The sequence below is a fragment of the Necator americanus genome, chromosome II (assembly GCF_031761385.1).
Source record: "Necator americanus strain Aroian chromosome II, whole genome shotgun sequence".
Lineage (NCBI taxonomy): Eukaryota > Metazoa > Nematoda > Chromadorea > Rhabditida > Ancylostomatidae > Necator > Necator americanus.
In genome coordinates this window covers 25,585,772-25,608,849 of record NC_087372.1, presented here as the reverse complement: position 1 = coordinate 25,608,849, position 23,078 = coordinate 25,585,772, and the positions used below count along the sequence as shown (strand labels likewise).

Here is a 23,078-nt window from a genome sequence, read left to right as displayed (position 1 = left end):
CCATTAAGTGAGCGGCTGCTCTCGAAGCGCTGGAGCTAGCGGTTGGAATTGAGGTTGGACCACCGTTAGGTTCACTCGGGTTGCAGGTGGCTTTGATCCCAATCTACCTCCTGACTGCACCAATTTTTATGTGATGTTGTGACTAAAGTTGATACAAGATCGTGATCATCACATAAATACGAAGGAACGGACCGAAACTAACCTTGATATTGTCTATGCTTAATAATAATGCCACTTTTTCCGTATAGGACCTGATTTTTTGGTCAGGACTCCAAATGCCAGATTCATGATTCACGAGATATGAATTTCCCCGACGTTGGGATTTTTACGAACTTTTGAATTCAAATTTGTAACGTTTTGAAGACTTGTCCTACCTTTCCGCTCTCTTTTCTCAAACAATCCCTCCTTGGAAGTGTTGTTATGTCTACAATGGACTGGTTATTCTATGAAAGTGTCTTTCAGGAGATTTCAATCCAACAACAGCCTTCTTCGAATCTTCGGATATCTGATGCGGAAACCATAGCGGAGCTCTAGATCATCTCATATAATATTGCAATTAGGAACAATAGAATGGCCAGTTCATCCAGCAATCAAGTGGATGAGGAGGATCATGATTCCGCACCAGGCCCGTTAGGATGTAAGTTACTATTTTGTCCTTTCCTCGAGCTTTAACCTCGTGTTTACGTGTTGAACGAGAAGATGGGGCATGAGTTCTGCATTTTGAGAAATAATATGTGTTTCAGTGGCTAGGAAAATTATTGATAGACGAATAAACCACACATAGACTCTCTTATATTGAACAATATGGCGACAAACTTTTTTTTTGTCATATTTCGACTTTTGATGAAGAAATGATCTTTCGGTAATCTCACTCGAGTGCTGATGTATCGATCACTGCAGTGTATCGCTGCGACGGTGGTATAAAGTTTGTGAACTTGTAAAAAAAGATAGATTTTGAATGGGAATGAGATTCAGATGATGACCATTGATTTAAAGTGACAAAACATAATCGTAGTATAAGGAGTGAAATAATTTGTAATTCAAAATTACAAAATATCTTAGGATAGAGGTACTCAAATTGCTTCTAAGAAGTTTGTTTTCACTTCCTTGATAAGGATATAATATTGGTCCATTGAAGATTCCGTTGTTGTAACTTAGTTCACTTTCATTTGAAATCTTATAGATTCGTACAAATTTACTATTTTTCAGAAAAGTAATTCGAGCTTTTCTTTCCCGAGATGAAATGTGAGGTTGTGGTTGCTCAGTACAGCTCCACATAAATTAGTGCTGTTACAATTTTGAGTCTTGCAGAGTTTCCAAAGGAAATGAAATAAAAGTTTGGAAGTGAAACGAAATTTCACATTAAAAAAGACTTAATAACGGCGGGGTTTCCTACGCATTTTGCAGAATGTTTGCTGAGTATTTACGCCGTTTTGTATCCCACTTATTTCTACTGAATTTTCAGGTAAATACGACGATTCGCTTACGGAGTTGAGAATTCATCTCGTAATCCCTGGGATTCGGGAGAAGACTATTATGAAGGCGTCGAACACCCAGGTTTTCCTGAAAAGTGACTCGACGTCAGTCCATTTTTCGTTGTAACTAACCTCGTTCTTTCAATTGAGTTCTGTTTTTGCACATTATTAACGATAAAGTTTCAGGAGTCTCAGCTGCCACGTCGAAATAATCAAAGTCAACAAAAAGGTGAAGCCGCCTTCAAAAACTATCGTCGATAGGCGGTATTACGAGGTAAATCTTTCTTGACAGATCACAACAGGTCATAGTTTTAATGAGTATTACTACTAAAATATGTCGCATCTTTTCCAGTCTCCTTAAAGTGATCTAAGTATCTTTTATACATGTTCGCTCCAACGGACACAGTTTTTTTTACCCTAAAATAATTAACCTTGTAAACTGTGTTTGTGGAAAAAAGAAGCCGGCAGAACTATTGCTTCAGTTGTACAGTAGCTGCGTATGCCTATGTCTTTTTTGTCAAGTGCTCCGACAGAGGGCCGGTTTTTTTTTTGTGAAGTAGATGTTTTTTTTCGCATGTCATATGCGAAAAAAGTGAAAAGTTGAGTCAAACATTCGAAATCGAGTTGGGCCATTGGCTGGCTTTTTCATTTTCTTTTGAATGGTTTAGAGCAATTTTTCCTTCACCCTCAGAGGAAAAGGCAATTCACATTTGGTCGCTTATACGTGCGCGAAGTTTCAGATTTTATCCTTCCTTTATGTGCTCTTCTAAACTCCGCTCATGGAACTGCCACTAAGGCTCATGTGAATATTTATGTCGTTGAAAGTTGGGCAAAAGAATTCCTTTATGTCGCTTTGTTTGGTTTGAAACTGAATGTTCATGTAAGACTAATGACCAACGATCACTTATTTTATAATACAGCCGGCGTTAAATGTTCTTTATAGCTGTGACGCATTACGGAGTCTGTAGAGGCGGACACTAGTCTCTTTCCACAGAACACTACAAACTTCTCGTATTTATTTTCTTCTTGTTTTTCATCCTTTCTACATATAATAATGCACGAATGGGACCACTAATTTCTAGCAGTCCTTTTTTCACTAGTTCTATCGTTCATTTTGCAGTTAGGGCTCCTCCAAGACTTCAGTCTGATTCGATCTCTGTCACATTTTTAATGTGATTGTATACCATTAGCATCTTTCATGGTCGTAATACTAAGAAATCCTTTTCATCTCTAGTTTGATAGTTTCTTCTGATGCCATCGTGTGTGCTCAGAGACTTCAACTGGTAAGAATTGAAATAATCTCCACTTCATGTGATCTTTTTAAAACTGTGAATAGTTAGTGTTTTCCGCAAGCGAATCCGGGATTTCACTACGATCACAATTGCACAGTTACACGAAGAGATGGAGAAATATTTTAATCCATTCAAACTAAAATCTCAGAGGCACCCTAACAACAACAAAAAAAGCGAACAACTACTGGAAAAAGAGTTTGCTTTGTATACGGAAAATGGATGAAAATATGCGAAAAACAAAAAGAAAAGGATATCAAAGAACTTCTTATGTTCTAAGGAAAAGGGCCACAGCCCACCTTCAGCGGATCACAAATAGGTCTGTTAGGGGATCATTTAACGTCCGTCTATATTTTTGTGAGGGAAACAATGTATAAAATAGCACTGATAATTAAGAAGATAGTTTTAAAAAGTAGTCCTTTTACCACGAAATTGCAAAAACTCCTTAGTGGAGCATTGTGGTGCAGCTATTTCACTTATACCATGAAGGTCTGTTTGGCACAAATTTCCTCCTAAATATGTTACCTATCTTCACTAGGTGACTATATCAGAGAAATAATGAATTGCATTCACATGCAGTATTTCTTTCAAGAATAACGGAAGCATCATCGGAACATCCTTGCTAAATCCAATTCTGCGCTGTGCGTAACATTATAGAAATGAAGAAGATGATATTCTGCTGTTCTCTGTTTGAGCTGTTTTCATTGCAGGTTGAGAAATTTCCGGGTGAAATATCTGCCGTTTCGTTTCGATTGAAGAAAAATTGCTGTACACTGCTGGTACGCAAGAAAACGCCACAGTCTTGGTCAAATTCGATGAGCCAGTTTGGTTTCTGAGGTTATTTTCTTGTACACTCTTGTCCTCATAAATGAATAATCACTTAAGTTTATGTTTTGTCAAAACCTTTGTTGAAAAGCCGTCCACTGACGGGAGTATTCCTACGCATAAATTGTAAATGCTCATCGTTTAGATGTTTGACTGATTCCTCATCGATCTTCTATCTTCGTTTTTATTGTTACTAAGATATGCTGACGGTACACTTGCTTTTGTTCTCTTGTTTCGTAAGAGCTCCTGAATCTCCTCCTTTATTCTTTGCAGCAATATAAGGCTGCTCTTTGTTCGTTATGTGATCTGTTCTAATATTTAAAGAAATTTCCCGAAACCATCAAGTGATTCACAGAAAAGTCAACATTTATGTCAAGCATAGACATATATACATGCACTTCTTCACGCAAATCACGAACTCGAGCACCAATAAATTGAAAATTGAGGGAGTTTTTACGAGGTTTTGACTTGAAGAAAGGCAGTTAAACGTTATTCGTAGCGAATCAAGAACGATGTCAGCCAGTAGTTCTTTTATCTAGAAGCTCCCTCGCCTTCTGCCGTGCCCGGCGTTCTTCAATCCGTCGCTCTGTCTCTTGCTCTTCTGAACATAACTGATTGATCGAGTACAATTCCAAAATCCTGATTTAAAAACCCTCTAACAGTGGAACGGTTTTAGTTTTCATTTGTTGCTACTCGGACAAACACAACATAACACCATAAGACCAGAAAGCACATGCATCGTAACGGTTGTCGGAATTCGGTGGAAAGCATTCTTTCTATGTGTCTCTGTCTCTTCTAATGTGCATTTTACAGCATCGAGAATTTGAGAGGATGTGTTTTTTAACTAAGGGTTCAACCCTAAAAAGGGGTAAGAGGTTATCGCTAATATCGGGAATTCTAACGGTTTGGAAACAAAATCATCGGAAAGGGCAGAAGAAAAACTTTAAAAGCATGCGAGAGTGCGATTGGGCTCGAGGGGAAGGTATGTACATGTAAACGATGTCGAAGACCGCACTCTCCGCTGAAGATTGCACTTCGAAAGTTTTGACTTTCAATACATTGGCCGTTCCTCCTTGGCCGAGGGAACTACGTACTTACTCTTTTTGACATTCATACTTCTGTACTAGTCAAATGAAATTTGGTGCAGGTTATTTTTTATTTGGGCAACCTCTGCGCTGGATTTTCCAAAGTTAGAGCAAGTGTACCAATCCTTACAAGCAATCAAAAGTTCTGGATTTCGACAGAAGGCTGTCATCTGCTCGCGCGAACGAATGCTGCCGCTGTGTGCGTGCAGAGGGTGCTGTCTAATTTTCGAGCACCCCCGATCATGCCATCACAGAGCAATCAGCGATGTGTATCCTGAAGAGGTTCACCTTTGTTACTAGCTGGATAGCTGACTCTGCTTATGTAACACCCGCTAATCATACACGCATCACCGGCTGAGATATCATTGGGGGCCACTACATTGTTCTGGAGAATGAGGCACAGGCACTAGAACTTCCTGATGAAAATTTTACGGAGAATTATTACGATGTAAGGTGATCTCAAATTTGTAACCGTATTAGGAGCAGGAGAAACCCTCACGTGAAATATGAGGAAATGTGAAATATGAAGTTCCAAGATATCTAATGGTTTGGAGTTACATATATGAAAATTTTCGTTGAAAACGGAACATTTCAGCTCTCAAAAGTAAGGGGAATGCGGCTTATTGAATAACCTCTATGCTCCAGACTTTTTGTGGCCCAAGTTGTTTCCATATGAAAACCTTGGAACAATGTTGGTGCTTCTGAAACAGGTGAAGGAATAGGAACGAAGAAAGTGATAAAAAGTTAGTCCTGTGGATGGTAAATAGGTGCAGTAGAGGGACTTGCTATATCTCCGACCTCTTGGAAGAAAAAGTGTTCATTTGATAAGACTTCTATACTTCCGGAAGGTAATATCTAGACAAAATTCGCTGCTTCCCTCTCAGCAGATCGCAACAGAAAATATCATGGATTATTAAGTGCACTGTTTTTAATTTATTCGGTATTTTCGACAGCTGTCACCAAACCTCTTATCAGAACCACATATCTCTGTGTCTATATGGCCATAGTAAGCATCCAAGACAGTAGTTTGCGTTTCCATGAACAACTGGAGCGTGGCTTCATCGAGGTATTTTTGTGTCTTCCCCGCATATCCACGGAACACATAATGCTTCGGAGGCATTTGCGTAGGATCCGACGGCTACCACTTTACCGTGTCGCATTGTCACAATACTTCGAATACTGTGGCTTGTGTAGCCGTATAGTGGTTCAACCGGCGAGCGCGCGCGATGCGTCAACCACAACGCGCTCCTTCGCTGCTTTGCACATACACTCTCTTCTCTTCCACCTGTCATAGTAAAAGTGCAACCGCTTCCACATCCGGTTGGACACCTTCGGCTCTGGCTACATCACCCTTTCCTCGGAATCAGTTCTTGTAGGTAGGGGGTTATGGGAGTAAAGTGGAGAAAGTATGAATAGTGTAGCTCTCGTCGATTATGGGCCAACGCGGTCTGCAGCATTTTCGAAGACAATCTAAAGATGACGGCGAACATCACGGTAAAAGCTATGCTATTATTATTATTAGGTGCATTATTGCTATCGTCGTCGATAGCGGTTGTATTCAACTACCATGAGAACATGTTGGTTATCTTAAGCAAATATTCTCGACCAAAGTGCGTTACTGTAATCAGCCCCAGAAATGTGACGTGACCTCTTTTTCGAATAAAATGAGACGGGCCTAATTAGATACAATCATTGAGAGGACATCTTGGAAGAGAAGGTTTTTTCTGCATCTGTGAAGTTCCACTAACCTTTCCACCAACGTAATTAGAACTTATCACTGGTGAAAATAATTGTGCCAAAGACGGTATTTCTTTACGTACAATTTGGGAGCGTACCACTATTTGGGCATCACTAGTGCATGGTAGGAATAAGGAATGCGACAATGCATGCTGAAAAAATTCCGATATCATACTAAATTCCCATATTTTCTCCAGCGGCTTCGTCGAACACATTTTTTTCATAACTGCCCCCGTTGCAGCTTGACTAAATTTTGTGATGAATCGCTGAAGAAAAAAACTTGTTTTGAAGATCTCCCCTCAGATTCGAAATACCCCCATTACAGCTAAGAGTTGGGAAAGTGTTTGAAGAAGATATAGGATGAGAAATCGGAAGGAGATTAGCATACCTAGTATGGTCGACATTATGCGTATGCACAAAGAAAATGTGGAGGAACAACTTTGGAAATGGTAAATGAGAGGGTCAGAATGTAAAGAACATAAAGGACGAATGATCAAAGCGCATATAAACAGCACCACATTCAAAGGAAGCATAGCGCGATTTTGACGTGATTTTGACGCAGCGAAAGCCCAGAGTTCCGGTTGTAGATTGTGGAGACCTGCATAGCTCCGCTCATCTTCCCCAATCACCGAAAAAAGAACAGCTTGGAAGAACCCCTTTCTTTCCTACGAAACCAGTTGCAATGCGCCACCTTTGCGCGCGCCGCATCTGAACTCTTTTCCTCAACACCTACAGGTCCTGGCTTTCTAAATCTACTCCTTTTCCAACCGCTTTTCCTTTCTCACATTATCGATTATTTTTTTCGATCCAATGATTTCCTCCAAAACCCGAAAAACGGATGTAAGCACAGTCTACTCAAAAAGTTTTGGTTTATACTACGTAAGCGATTACGTAGAAGGCAGCGCGGATACCAACCGTCAGGATCTAACTATAGCGCAATTGGTAGCTAGTTCTTAAGGTGCAGTTGAAGGCTCCCGTTCTTCAGACATCCTCTGCTGATCCCTGGAAAAACGGGCGAAGCACAGACATTGCTGACTTCTGCCCGTACACTGTACTGCAGCATTTTCTTTACCATCACAATGTAGACTGCAAACAATTCGCATGGATCTTGGTGCTCGTAGAAGTTTCGTTAATGTTCATCTGTATTTTCTATGAGCAGCCCAATTTTTCATATGTTTTAGAAAAATATGTGGTTTCGAATGTTATTGAGCATGTACTACAGAGACACTACTCTATAAAACAAATGGCTGCTACATCACATTGCATGCACTGCTTGAGAGAGTAAAAAAGAACCGAAGGTGGAGGAAATGACAAGACCACTGGCGATTCTTGTCGTTGTGTCTCATACTTGGAAACCATGCTAGTGCTACTAAGTGTGGTAAAGGGAGCTACTTGCTAACAATTACAAAACACAAATACAAAATCCACACAAACAACACAAACATAGGACAACACCCTGAGAACACAAACACTGATCACTACATCTACCATCGAGAACACGGACATAGATCTAAAATCGAATATCGGTTGTCGATCGATGAGATGAACCACTTACGAGCGATTTGAATGAAAAGCACTCCCCATATTATTGACCATATGAATCCAACAATGATTGGGCATGTGATAAGCTGGAAAGGAACATAAGTTGTAACGTATGTTGCGTAACGGAAGCTACATCTGCGTGGTGAGCGACGTCTTTTTTCTTACGAAAATTAGTTTCGACAAAAGTCCTCCTGAGTAGCCGCTTACTATCCCTTCAAATACGACAAAATATTTGTTTTATAGGATAAAATGACGTTGGTTGCGAATCCACGAGAGGGCCACAATCACATCTGTGCAATATATGGATCGATACAACCCCTGATCTCAAGACATCATACTTCGTACAAAATTGTGCAAACTTCCCGGGAGATCAGAGAAATTTATACGATGAGTTATGCAATCACCAGAGGAAGGCGCTGTGCACAGGTCGAGTTTAATGCCCAGCAAGCTATCTAAAAATCTAGCTAGTAACTGCAAATGTTCACCTGTAAGAATGCAGCGAGAAGATTTGTGCAAAATGAGTTCAATTTTGTTTCACATCGAGGATCGGAGCAACACCACACGGAGAAGGCGGAGATCGAGGTTCCTGGAACATATCACAACTTGAGGCTGACTGCTCGAAATGTCAGTCACTGATTTGTCGGAGTGCAAGGATACTTCTATTTGTTGCCATTTCGGCTTCAGAAACATTTCGTTGTGAACGACATCCAAAAATAAACTAATAGGATTTTTGAAAGAAATTTTCAGAGCTGGTTTTTTCGAAGACAAAATATGTGGCATGACCGATGTGGACCTAACATGCTTATCGTTCTGAGTTGCGCCCGGCGTGAGAGCATTAGCAGCCCATTGACAGCACGCAGCAATGACGCGTCTCCCTGTGATAGTATACGTGTGACGTTGCTAGGTGTCTCGTAGTAGGATTCGACCGCCAACGCGTTTCCCACGCCGTTTTAAGGCAATTATTGGGAATTGAACGTTATCGCGCTATATCGCATTATCTCGATATTTACACCACTAACCCTTTATTTTCGTGGAGAGATCCCAACTTCGTCAATTTTGCGGCCTTGACAAGGTTTTGGCGGGGGTAGTGTAGCCGCTAGAGGTTCCGCTTCCTGCACGATCGATCAGAGGTTCGAATCCGCCTTAGTGCTCACCAAGCGTTTCATCCCTCCGGGGTCGATAAATTAGTACCAGACTTGTCTGGAAGGATAAGAACACTGACTTGGCACATCGGCTAGCCCCGCAAGTCATAACATAGGCCAACACGCGTTGCAAAATCTCAACGATTACGGATTCCAGTAGAACGCGTTGGCGCATCCCAAGTGGATTGATACGCCAGTGACTTTATTCTTTTTAAGGTTTTGCAAAAGAACGAAAGAACCTTAAAGGCATCACCCCACAAATCTGAGGTGGTACGGATTTCAGGTGGAGTATTCGTACACAGGGTCGTAGATTATGGAGAGAAGGGTGATTCCGTCCATTTCTTTCTAATTGCCGTAAAAAAGTCCCGGAAGATGCGGCGCGTGCACGAGGATGGCGCGCTCCAATCGAACTCCTTGTAGAAAATAGTGCGCCAGAACGCTCGAAGCCGTATCTTCCGTGCCGTTTTCAACGACAGTTAGGAAGAAATGAACGGAATCACCCTTTTCTCAACAATCCACGATCCCGCATACGAATTCTCCACGGGAAATCCGTACCACTCCGTAGGGTGATGCCTTTAAGAACGTTCACTATGAAATGCTCCCCTGACTTTCGCCCCTTAATGCAGCTTCCAACGGATTTCCTCCTCGTTTTTATTATCAGCCATTGTTTGCAACGTCGGCCAGCAAGGTTGTTTTGAAAGGATCTGCCTTGCACCCTCGTGGGAATTTGCAAATCTTCTTTTGGCTTACGAAACGAACGAGAAAGCTAACAGCCCCAAGATAAAACATTGGGCGTACATGTATGATGCAGTGACAATCACGAATAAATTCTCTTGATTACTTATTCATAGATAATAGTATTATTAATAGATGAATCATAATTCATAACGTGCTTCGCAACTGCAGAACAGTCACCAGTTCAAAAGCTTAGAAGCAAAATTTTAAAAAATCCACCAGTGTTTATAGCCAACGTCGAATGTGTTTCGGACGGTCGTAATGTTTTCGATTGAAGGTAGCAGGACCAAGGAGGAGTGTGTGCCAAGCAAAGAAAGAGCGCGCGACCGAAGACACTCGGTGCCAACCACTAGGTTTTTTAGAGACCCTTCGCAAAATCATAGTCTAATAACCACGTATTGACGATCATCGTCTATATATTCACTATGAGTTATTGTAATAAAGTTGCATCTTTCTGGGAGGGTCACAACTCCATAGGACCAGAAGCAGTGGGAAGGCCGAGACTCAAAGAACAATTCAGCAGTAGATTTGAGTCCAGTGAAAAAAATTGAAGGTTTTTTTGCTTCAGGAAATGCTTATGGGCCCGGAACATATGGAAGTCTGATAGGGCGAGGTCTGGAGAAAGGCGGCTGTGGGATTTATTCCCAACCCAGGACCTCAAGTTGGTGGCGAGTGGGCGAAGCGAGATGCGGCCGCGCTATCTCGTGGAGGAGGTGAAAGGTGGTATGTTTTGGTTACTTTTCCCGGATAAGGTAGCGGTGCTGCCACAGGTAGACTTTGAGTCAACGGTCTAGTTGTCGAACAGCAGCTCCCATCGCAACATTCCCCGCGAGTCTCAGAAGGAATAGAGGAGAAGCTTTGATTCGGTTGTGGTTGCCGCGGTGCCTGAACGTTTCGGGTAGCCAGAATTGTCATAGATTACCCAGATGTCGCCTCTCGTGTCGACGTCCTGCATAAATGCCTATCGATGTTGACATAACTTTGGCTAAAAAGCTCTTGGTACCTCCTAGTTTTTAACTAAGCCCCTAGGAAGAGACGAGTTTTCTTGCCAGGGGTTAAAGTAAAAGCTTGCTTTTATACGTCATTTTTTTCAAAGCATAAAAAGAAAGTAGCCAATATAGTACTAATCTACACTCAGAAAATACCGCATAAGAATGCTGAGAACTATGTTTTACTACCTCAACCATGTCCCATGGAAAGGAAATTTCTACTGCACGTATATTGCACGGAAATGCATGACTTTTCTTCCCTAAGATTTATGAAGAAGTCACAATTAGTGTCAGAAAACGCTTGTATCAAAATACGTGGCTGAGGAGACGAATTCTGTTTGATACGGCAATAATGTTGCTAGATATGATTATTGGACAGCGGTTTAAAATTCTGTATAATATAATAAAAATACTAAAAAAGGAGTAAAACTAGACTGTCGTTTTTATTTTTTATGTTTGTCAGAACAAGGTTTAGAAAAGTGTTACAATTAGACACTTTGTTGAGGCAACTCACAATTAGCAGGACTTGACTTTCAAAAACAGCAGGGTTTAATTTCCATGGTTGGTAATGGAGAAAAAAACAACCTCACAAATTCAAGATTCAGATACTTTGTTTTACATGACAAAGCAATTCTTTTTACATTTCGGTGTAGGTATGAAGGATTTCCCCGTCGGTGAAAATTAAGGATGTAAAGAATTGCCTTGCCTTTCTAAAGTGAAGGAAAGCTTTGATTTATTGTGGTTTTCTAAGATCTTCCCAATCCTGCTTACTGGTGGAGAGAACCCAATGTTGAAAAATCTCTCGAACTCTGGCTTCTATCACGAGGTGGAGATGAAGCAGTACTTCTTGTTTCTTCATACTATTGGTTCTGTAGGTGAGAAAGTTGATATTTATTTCAGATCAGTATTGGCACAGTTGTTACTTTTTCCAGAAAAGATTGGATCGTTCGGCCAGTGCATATCCGATGCGTTACAGTATAAAGTGTGATGAAGTGTCTGGCGTCAATCAACCCGCTTATGATGCGGCACCGCGTTCACTTCAATTCGAAGTCGTCTGAAGTTTACAAACGTGTAACTGGCCTACAAAGTGACAAGCAGGGGGCAGCCAATGCAGCAAGTCAATGCCTTTATCCTCCCACGCTAGTCTGGTACCAGTTTATCGCCCCGAAGGGATGAAAGCATTGGTTGGCACTAGTGAGGAATCGAACCTCAGATGTTGTGCCATGCTGCAGCTGCAGCGGAACCTCTTTCCGACTGCGTTACACCGTGTTGCTATATAATTTCCCTAAAATTTTGATGCTTGTTTTGGCAACAGAACTTCGGAAAATTGTGCCAAATAACCGTGCCTAAGGTCCCGGAAATCTGAGTAAAGCAGCTGAGACGAAATTCACTAATCTATCACTAGATCGGGGCGGGTGTGGTGTAGCGGTTAGAGGTTCCTCTTCCTGCACGATCGATCGGAGGTTCGAATCCGCCCTAGTGCTCACCAAGCCTTTCATCCCTAAGGGTTCGATAAATTGGTAGCAGACTCGTCTAGGAGGATAAAAACACTGACTTGACGCATCGGTTGGCCACCGCGAGTCATTGTATAGGCCAGTTACACGTTCGTAAACTTCAAACGATTCTGAATTGAAGTGAACGCATCCCAAGCAGATTGATTAACGCCAGAAACTTTAACTTTATCCTTTATCACTAGATCAATCACTAGAATGTACGTGTCTTCTACATTAACAATTTGTAAAGCAGAGCATCCTCAATGTGACACAAAAGATGATCTAGTTTAAAAACTAGAAAAAATAGATTTTTATTCATCAGAAAATGATTATGCGGCGATTCCGATAAACATTTCTCGAGTGGCAGAAAAACGTGCTGTGATATCACACTATTGTGAACAGTTAACTTTTTCTGAAACTCCTGTGAAATCGTGGAGGCATGAATTAAGCAAATGCGTGCCAAGAATAAAACAAGCATTCGTCAAGAATGTAATTCATTTTTCGATCCTGCATTTCATCTGGTGACAGCCACTTAAAAACGTGATTGCAATCCATCTCTGAGGAAATGCAAATGAATAAGCACGAGTTGGAATACTGGCACCGCATCCCAGCTATATATTCTATTCGCTCCATCTATTCCCACTTGTCCGTCAAGGATCTCGGTATAGCCTTTGGTCTTTGAACGGGAAGTCTCCGTCTATTCTACTGGACATCCGGCTCATGACAAAGTAACACAACCTAATTGTGTTGCGACAAAAGAACGTCATCAATTTAATAAGCCTCGCCGTCTGGAGTGGAACAAGACGGACGTGAACTTTTAGATCCATGATTAGTACATGTGGCTAGCATAGTATTTCTGGAGCACTTTATTGCACCTCAGTGACATGTTCTCCGCTAGGAAAAAAGCGCCGAGTTCCACTAACAATAATTTCGGTGTCGACTTTAAAAATTTAGATTTTCTGATCCAGACAAAGTGTGTTTGTTATTTTTTTTCTTTCTTTTCTGGAGCAACACTGGTGTATGCGAATAAATAAATAGTATATGTCCTCGTCCTACATTACGGCTCGCAGTTTGACTCTCGAAGTATGGAGGTCGAGCAAGAGGCGCAGTTCACGAGACGGTGTCCGAAGAGCGGGATCTATTCCACAAATATCTACGATTTCTTTTTCTTATCGTTTAGTTATCTTCGAATTCCTTCTCTCAACACCATGGGAGAAGAGTATTTGTTATCCATTTAACTCTTGCAGTCGGTTGATGAATCCAAAACATGGAAGTGACAACAAATGCAAAGTAGTATTGTTAAAAGCGTAAAATTAAGGTGAGTACTTGAAGGAATGTTTTTCCTCGGGGTTCACTGACGCGCAGTGCTAATTAATGAATGAGGAAGACGATGGATTATGTTATCAGGATAAAGGACGGCATATCAATGCTAAATAATTCAGTGGAGATAAGTAATGTTGGTAGAGACAGATGAACGACATCAACGGATAATTTCATGTATGCGTTTGCAAAAGGAAAAACAAAGATAAATATGAAGAATATTCGCTTTTAAGTGATGGTGAATGATGTTGTTTATAAAGAAGAAAAATGGGAACACGCCTTCCTAGGCCTTTTTTGTGGAAGTCAGAAAGAATGAAAGCTTACGCTTACGTGCAGATTTTTTTCGAATTTTCTAATCCTACACAAGCTACCGAGTTATTTTCACGAATGGATCTGTAGAATTTGTCAACTACTGATCGGCTGCAGTTTTGAAATAAACGTGACACTCAGACGAGAAATTCAGCAATGAGAGGGCAGTCACTGCAGGCACCTTTGCTTTTCTTTGATGGACAAAAAAACTTGTTTGTATGACGCAATTCCGGTTCTATTTTGAATTTAGTTCGATTACAACAACTCGGCGACATTCCATGTTTTAATATTCGTGCGACATAAGAACATATTCGTTATTCTAGAGAAAATATTTTTCACGGCTTTTTTCTCCGGTTTTTTAGTAGTTGTTTTTTTATCCTTTCCCGTGAAATAGTGCAGTGCAGGAATAAGATCACACAGATAATTATGTAGGAATCTGAGGAGGTGCAGATTTCAGGTGGAGTATTCGTATACGGGATGGGAGACTACGGAGAGGGAGGTGATTCCGTCCATTTCTTGCTAATTGCCGCAAAAAACGGCCCGGAAGATACGGCTTCATTCGTTTTGGCGCACTATTTTCTACAGGGAGTTTGACTGGAGCGCGCCAGTCTTGTGCGGCGCCGCATCTTCCGTGCCGTTTTTTACGGCAATTAGGAAGAAATGGACGGAATCATCTCCCTCTCCATAGTCTCCCATCCCGTATACGAATACTCCACCCGAAATCTGCACCACCTCAGATTCGTGGGGTGATGCCTTTAAAGCAAACAGTAAAGTCTCTGGCTCAGCAATCCGCTTGGGATGCGCCAACGTGTTTGACAGCAATTCGAAATCGTTGTGATTTTACGACTGGCCTATGCAATGACTTGCGGGAGCTAGCAGATGTATCGAATCAGTGTTTTGTCCTCCGGAACGAGTCTGATACCTATTTATTGACCACGGAGAGAAGAAAAGAAATCAAATAGGTACTACCATCTGGTTAATAGTTCATAGCGCAAAACACAGAAGTGCAGGACATTTGGCATCAAAATTATAGATTTAAAATCAAGTAGATTTTACATCAAGATTTTCTAATCAATTCAATTTTACACCAAAATTAAAGATTTCAAATCAAGTAGATTTTACAGGTGCAGCAAGTGCACTTCTTACTGCTTATCCGATGACATACACTTGGAAGTAGTAGCTGTTAATTTCGGGACAACTCGAATGAAAGCAGCTGTGTTTCTGTTTGTCGGGAACTGCTGAAAGAACCTGATGAACGGGAAGTTCCAAATTCTCGCCCCTTTCTCCCTCGTCACTCCTGTTTGTTCACTGACAGCGGAAGACGTTGGATGTCAGAAACAACTTTGCGGCGTGGTGTTGAATCATAATGTAGGTAAAGTATAAAGCACGCAGGTCTTCCTGTGACACCTAAGGGAGATTCATGCTCTATTCGTTAAGTTTGAAAGTCAGCTGCTAACTGAGTTGGATCCTTCAGTGCAAATCCAAAGAGATCAACGCTTTTTTGTGGCTTGGAGAAAAATAATAAATGAAAAAATGTTATTGCCTCGGCAACTAACAAATGAATAATAATATTAACAAAAGTAATAAAAACACAATAATGGAATGTTTTCCAACAAATTAAGAGGATTATAAATTAGTTGTGTTAATTCAAAAAAATGATCTACGCTTGCATCTTCAATTCTTCACATTATTCTCTAATTAGTTTTTGTTTTAAAGCAGCATCGAGACTATTTATTCATATTCACCCTCATTCACCTAATATGTCCTCATTTCCACTTTTTTATTCGTTATGATTACACGCACTTTGGATAACATGAAAGAAAGTCTATTACGCTTAGCCTACTCAGAAATGTCCGAACTTTCGTCAAAGTTCTGGAAAGATCTAGAGATTGACAGTGTGAGAAACCGTAATAAAATATTTCCTAAAAAGAATTTTTTATGCAGAGATGTCAGATAAACATGATTGATATGGTTAGGTGAAATAAATGGAGATTAGACAAGAAAAAAAAAACAGGAAAAATGGTTCGGGAAGAAGGTACCGTCTCACCTAGACCAGGAACGAAAACGTTGAAAAAGCAGCATATTCCGGCTAGAGCTAGTGGCATACAAGGAATAGCTCTGCGAAAACGACCTTGTTGCTGAAATTAAAGATAAAACTATCGCAAATGACCTCAATTGTTTTAAGATCTTAGGTGCGTAAGATTTGAAGGGAAAACCTGTACAACTGAAATAGATATCCGCTCCGTATCAGTCTTTGCTTGCGGTTCCTCTTCAAAATCCATATCTAGAAGAGTTTCAGTAGTTCTTGGGGAATACTTCAGACGAATGAAGCATGAGTAAAACGCGAGTGTTCGTGAGGTGTTTATTCGTGGGCGTGGTCGAGCCGGATTGATATCTGTGAGTGTTGACTCGGTGTCAATTTCCACTGTCCTGATGAATTGAGAAACTGTTAAAAAGTCGGAAAAGCAGATACATAGGCACAATGAAGCAGTGGTTATTCGGACGTAACTCACTTAAGAAGAGGTAAAAATGGGAGGGAATTGAATTAACCGAAATTCACAGAATTAAATGAAAAGTGCTCCTAATCTACTGAAATATTTCTCAGGTCAGCAATTCTACTTCTGCAGACAGTAGATCAAATCTACCAGTACTGATGGTGTAGGCTTCACGCGTTTTTTTTTTTACCAAGGATCTACATACCTCGTTATCCTCGATCAGTCGAAAATGCTGTTTGCTGCCTAGTAGGCTTTCTGATATTAAAAGATAAACAGAATATTAAAAGCAAATTTTCGATGTTGAATTTTCTTGCACTAGTGTGTGAGATTCAAGTGTAGTTTTCAAGAACAGCGGTTAAAAATGCGAAACTGATCCTATCAGTCAAGGAATTGGTGACCTGCAGAACACCGAGAGGCCTCACCTCAGGAGCGGTTCCATCTCCGGAGGCAACTCTACAACCATCGGGGCGATGAAATAAAAGTACAGAACTTGTTTGGTCGAATAAACTAAGGATTCCGGCTGCTATTGACTCCTGGGTTTGTTGTAGATTTTTGCGTGCATACTAGCATTCATAAAAACCGAGCCTGTTCATTAGAAACTTTGATACTGTAACATCGGAAATTTCTGTGAGTGCTACCTTTGTTCAACTGTCCTATTCGCATATCTACAACTCCTATATCCCAGGACTCCCACAGCTGCTCCTTTTTAATGTGTGCAGCACTGGAGCGCGACTTGCGGAAGTGTTGGCTACATCTCCCATAGGGATGGTAAGCAACGTATCTCGTTTCATTCGGAGAAGCTCCCAACCACAATATTTCCAGCTCGGAAGCACAGGAGATCTTGTCTATTCACCGGCGCCAATTAGACTCACGTTAATTTCCACTAACGTCAGTTTACATACGTGTAGTCTATACTAATGTTTACAGAGCTGAGAAATAATCATCAATCTGAATCAGAAGTTGGTTGCACTTTTCAGGATGAAAAGACACGAAACTTGGTGATCTACACCTGAGGAGCGATGATAATTAGTCTTAACTGACTGGCGACATTGTTATTCCTACACATGTGAGGAAGGAAAGCAGCAGAGGATATCAGAGTGTTTTTATTGCTTCTTTAAATTATCACGAATTTTCTGAAAAAAAAATTCCGAAAAAAATTGAGAACGCTCAAAAGAAGAAATCACTGTGCTTTAAATTCCCCCAAGGACATTTGGAGAATTAGTTCATGCAAAATTCTGCAGTAGGAAAACAAACTCATTCTTCTCCTTGACGATTCATCCCGCAAGGAGAAAGATTGAATGCGATTAATTATACTGCTCACTGAAATGGAAGAATGAACCTAGAAAACTAATGAATGCACGGAAGGCGAACGAAGGAATAAATACGAAATATCGAGGATTACTAGACAAAACAAGATGCCACAATGGACCTCGCTTCTAATAGTGGATGCATTTGGAAATAGCTCTTAAATAGGAGCACAAATTCCCGGATGTTCTCTTCGAAGACGACCACCAGATCGAGGGAAAACTCTTGGTGATATGCACAATGCGAGACCCACAGGCTCAGCTGGTGTTGAATTATGATCAGGATGTATGGCATCGGGGCACAGTTGTTCAGGTCCACCATAACATCACGTTGATTCGAAACACATGTGTGTGTGTGTCTGGATTCCGGCCGCACGCTCATGAGTCGATGTTCGACCAGCTCATTGAGAGCGCAAAGTCGGAAGTAAATACGGTTCGTTGCTTCTGCTCATGTTCTACGTGTGACAAATAGTTTTGGTGACGAGAAACAAGGCGTCAGATCCGAGAACAAGTGGCACGACTTCAGCAGACGAAAATTAATCCTGGTTAATAGATCGAAACGACAAATCGTGTGGCCAGTTCTTTCTATTCTTTCTTTCGTTTCCTACATTTTCGACCGTTGCTTACCTGTAGTTTCTGTTCTGAGGAAGGTGAGAGTAGAAGTGGACAGATGCCAGCGAAGGTGAAAAAGTAAAGGACAAAGTGTTTGTCTTTGATATTGTAGTTTTAGATATAACCAAGCTACATAACAACCACAAGCGCCTTCAAATTTTTTTTTATGTAGTTTGAAGCAGAAAAAAAGATCGATCTAATTTTTGAGATAGAAAACCATTTGTTCTACTTTCAAGTATATTTGAAAAAATAACTGCGTAGTATGTATTTGCACGGGAAACATTTACAGTGCAAATAAATTCTCCACTTACCACAAATTTACGCCTTTTCAAATAATCACTTGAAATAATCTTTTGAAGAATGCTAAAATATGAAGACCAACGTGATCCTTTTTTTCTGAGGACGTCTCAAGGGTTAAAAGTACACTCCAAGAACACTATCTTTTTGATATTCTTTTCGTAATATTAGAAAACGTTCCACGTAAAAGAAACTGGAACATCAATTGAAAACGAGCCAGAAACAACAAAAGGAAGTCGAGGCCACAATTTTAGATCCCAATCACAAATCAGGATGGGATCATCCTTGTTCATCTGACGTTCAAAACCTAGAAACCTATTGACCTGACTGGATATGGCGGTTTTCTCCACAATTTCTGCATTGTGCTGACCGAAATCTCTTTTGTAACCCAGAAAAGAGATCAGTCTCATGCACTTTATTTTTCCTCAACTGCACCGAACACAAAATATTCATCAGTTAGGCTAGAAGTAGCTTCGAGAGTCTCCGTTTTCTGTTACTCATGTCATGAGTTGCGGGAGTGTAGTCATTAGTATTTTATCGATGTAAATCTAACGACGAAACAATAGCAAGTGAATAATAATAGTGTAACTAATCCACTACATTAACCTTGAACGAAGAGGGAACTAATCCAGGAGAACAAAAGTAGACTGGAAGACGGATTCAGACAACTACACGCAGTGACAGCAGCTGTTTTTCCGCAGTGTCAGTGGTGTTCATCGCCGCCCGCAGGAAGATGGCCTGCGCGTAATTTCTACTGCAGGAGAAGCAGCCGACCCAAAACACTTGAGGAATGGCGGTTGTTTTACGAACGCCACACTTTTCGACTACCGTCTGCGTATACGAGCGATAACATCTACTTGTTGCATTGAGAGGAAAGTTCGGATTACTTTTGCTCTCTTTGTTGATTGCTCATGAAATACTTGTTTTTACTCATTAGTTCACATACTCAAAATAGTCCTGAAATTAGGAGCAGAAAATGAAATGAAAAGAAGAATTGTGAAGAAAATTGCTTGAAAATACTACAGAAAAAACAATCTGATCAGCAGCGAAATCGATCAGAGTTCTGAAATATACCACAACCGCTTCCAATTTGATACTTTCAAATAGTCCAAATGCGGCTACCAAGACATCCAGCGTGAAAAATACTCTTTTTAAAAGAGAAATAGAACGTGTATCTGTAAGAAGCTCAAAAAATCTAGTTCGTAGAGGGGTTGTCAAGATCTTCTTGACGAGGTGATTGTTGATTTGTGTAGTCACATTGTGTTCCCATCCCGACACTTTCTTGGATGGTCGGTGTCCACTGTTGGACTGTTTAAAGACATCACCTCACGAATCTGGAGTAGTACGGGTTTCAGGTGGGTTATGCCTATAGGGGATCGTAGATTGGTGATTCCGTCCATTTCTTCCTAATTGTCCGGAAGAAAAAACGGCCCGAAGGGTGCGGCGCGTGTATAAAGCTGGCGCGCTCCAATACAACTCTTCGTGGACAACAGCGCCTCGGAACGCTGGAACCCGCATCTTCCTGGCCGTTTTTTACGGCAATTAAGAAGAAATTGACGGAATCACCCTCCTCTCCATAATCTACGACCCCATACAGGCATAACGCACCTGAAACCAGTACCACACCAGATTCGTGGGGTGATGCCTTTAAAATAGATTTTAGAGACGTTTTCCCCGGGATTTTTTTTTTTAGCTTTTTTGTTAGATTCAATATATGCAAGTAAGCCAATAAATTCTACTGACAAGACGATCTCTGAGATGTTTTGCTGTCTTGCCTTCTTTGTGAACCCTAAAGACGAATTTAGGGTCATTACGGATTAACAGGTTATTCCAATTTATTTCCATGTCAAATAATTCTTTGATTGTTTTTTTTTTCAGAATCTGCGTTATGTTGCCAACCTTGGTCGCCGTCCTCTGAGTGATAGTGATTACTCTAATTTCCTCTCATAAGTACGATTCAGATTCGTAACGTTTTGCAACGATTCATAAAGCAACGAAGCGGAAAAGTATCAGGAGACGGACGTGAGTGTGTTATCAGCTGAAAAACATGTCTGGCAAACTTTTCGCACATCTCCTCTCGAACCTCAACATGCTGTTGCTAAGAGAGTGCACGCAGGGTGCAGTATACATCCTAACATCTTTTGAGGTCATATCACAATCGCTACCTTCAATAGAAGGTGTAGACTCGGTACTGTGGCATCTAGTTTCTTTCTCATTTGTTTTCGTTGTGTTATTCGTTTCGTTACGTATTTAGTTAATGGAAAGCTGTCTTTTGGAGGTTGTTCCGACATTGTTGGCAGAAGTGTTCGTCTCTGTATAAGTCTCTTTCCTTCGTAAAACGAAACTGGATTCTCACTTATCGTTAGGAAGGCACCTCTCAGCACCTCTTTAGAGTGCATAAATGGAAAATAAAAAAGAATAAATGATATGTAACACAATGAATAATAAATGAAATAAAAATAAAAAACAGTAATAAGTTTTAATAAATAGTAGTAGTGAGTAAGAATGAATTAGAATTGGCGGTATAGTACGTAGTTCCAATCGCTGAGCCCCCTCATCAGTCTTACCGTGTCGTCAGCAAAGACAAATTAACTTTGTTGTCTCTCTACTGTTCTGACTGGTTCCAAAGATATTCTGAATGCTCCAAATACTCTAATGAATATCTAAGCTCCTACCCTCTCTCCCCGATGTTTCCTGTTCGCTGTTCCAGTGACTGACTATCGACTGGGTGAACCTTCCCTCTTGAAGCCAGAGGTAGTACTTCCTGCGGCGTTTTCATCGTCACAGCCAGATGAACAGCCTCATGAATAATTTTTCCATCATTCAGTACTATCTCAACGACAATTCACTTTTGCGTAAATGTCGTTGGATTCTACATTCGCCGCTGAGATGAGTCGTTCCGTTCATCACAAGCGGCTGTACGATGTACAGCCGCTTGTGATGAACGGATATTAGCTGGGGATCCTAGTTCAGATAGGTAGGTCACAGACAGAAATCTTGAAATCGTTTTGAACCAGGAAGTTATCTCAAATGTTAAAGTTAACGAAAGCAAAAAAAAAGAAAAGCAAAGCACTCGTAATTAAGCCTTTGCTGAAAGGAAGGCAGAAAGATTTTAAGAATTTAATACTTACTTACTTACTTAGATACTTAGATGGGCCGTCTTCACTGGAGGTGCGGGCCCCAGCATCTCTTCCACTCGTTTCGTTCCCTCGCCATTGTCATCCAAGATGTTCTCAAGCTTCGTGAGTGACGTTGACGAGGTCCTTGAGCCGTATCCAGCTGAGCTCTCAGCTGGTCCATCCGTGCAGCGAACACGTCACCCCATCTCGTTGGCGGTCTCCCTCGGGGGCGTTTAGCGTCCCTTGGGATCCACTCCAGCGTTCTCCTAGTCCATCTATCGTCGATTCTTCTCATGATGTGACCGGCCCATCTATGTTTTGCTTTCGATACATATTCCGCTGGGTCGCGAAGACGGGACATTCCTCTTAAGTCGGAGCTACGAAGACCGGCAAGGTGTTGTGTGCGCCGGTTAAACTTCAGGAGACATCTCTCAAGGGCTCTGTGTTTAGTAAGTAGCTTCCTAGACGTGGCCGCGGTGTCTGCCCACGTCTCCGCTGCGTAACAGAGCGCTGGAAGGACTGTCGAGTCGAACAGATGGGCACGAAGATCATGGTCCGTCAGTTGGTCCGTAGCTTCCCTGACGGCTGCGAATGCTGCCCATGCTGCTCTCATTCTTCTATTCAGTTCTTCCTTCAAGTCGTTTTCCATGTTAATAGAACGTCCGAGGTATACGTATGACGAAGTTTCCACGATTTGGGAGCCTTCAAGTTGTACTCCTCCGTCCTCGCAGTGCGCGTTCTTCATGAACTGTGTCTTCTTTCTGTTTATTCGTAGTCCTATTCTCTTCCCTGCTTCGTTCAATTCGTTGAGCATCGTTTCTGCTTCATTGGTACTGCTCGAAAAGAGAACGATGTCGTCCGCGAAACGAAGGTTCGAAAGAAATCTTCCATCAACACGTATGCCCCTTTCTTCCCGGATAGTGATTTCACTATCCATTGCAATGCAGCCGTGAACAGCTTCGGCGATATAGTATCGCCTTGTCGTACCCCCTTTCCAATGGGTATGGTGAGAGGGCGGTGGAAAAGCTGTATCCCAGTCGTGCATCGTTCGTAGCAATTGGCTAATGTCCTCACATACGACGCGTCCACACCTTGATCGACCAGCGCTGACAGTATTGCATTCGTTTCTACGCTGTCAAAGGCTTTCTCATAGTCGAGCTTTCTCATAGAATTTAATACTATGGAAAAAAATTGCAGAGAAATTCTAAATGTCTTGTCGGATTCACGGATTGTATTTTTGGTTAAAAAAATGTTCAGTTAGGAATGTAAATGTTAAAAACAAAGCACATAAAATGGTTTGTAAAAAAAAA

General features: G+C 41.2%; 3 protein-coding genes across 4 annotated transcripts; 1 reads left to right on the top strand and 2 right to left on the bottom strand.

Annotated features, from left to right (window-relative positions):
* Nucleotides 1-570: 570 nt before the first annotated feature.
* On the top strand, nt 571-3,600 carry RB195_019452 (uncharacterized protein; the record flags this gene model as incomplete). Its single annotated transcript, XM_064187299.1, has 4 exons — nt 571-637; nt 1,466-1,580; nt 1,662-1,749; nt 3,475-3,600. 4 exons carry the CDS (start codon nt 571-573, stop codon nt 3,598-3,600), a joined length of 396 nt encoding a protein of 131 aa, XP_064043180.1.
* Nucleotides 3,601-4,104: 504 nt separating this feature from the next.
* Nucleotides 4,105-16,899, bottom strand: RB195_019451 (uncharacterized protein; the record flags this gene model as incomplete). 2 transcript variants are annotated; one of them, XM_064187297.1, is made up of 6 exons in its annotated part: nt 4,105-4,190; nt 7,967-8,039; nt 8,439-8,539; nt 15,989-16,079; nt 16,158-16,371; nt 16,859-16,899. In XM_064187297.1, 6 exons carry the CDS (start codon nt 16,897-16,899, stop codon nt 4,105-4,107), a joined length of 606 nt encoding a protein of 201 aa, XP_064043178.1. The 2 variants fall into 2 exon arrangements, with proteins under 2 accessions (XP_064043178.1, XP_064043179.1); XM_064187298.1 differs by lacking the exon at nt 16,859-16,899 and having other exon boundaries at nt 16,158-16,223.
* Nucleotides 16,900-21,811: 4,912 nt separating this feature from the next.
* RB195_019450 (uncharacterized protein) lies at nt 21,812-22,813 on the bottom strand (the record flags this gene model as incomplete). The annotated part of the gene is made up of 1 exon (XM_064187296.1): nt 21,812-22,813. One exon carries the CDS (start codon nt 22,811-22,813, stop codon nt 21,812-21,814), a length of 1,002 nt encoding a protein of 333 aa, XP_064043177.1.
* Nucleotides 22,814-23,078: the final 265 nt, after the last annotated feature.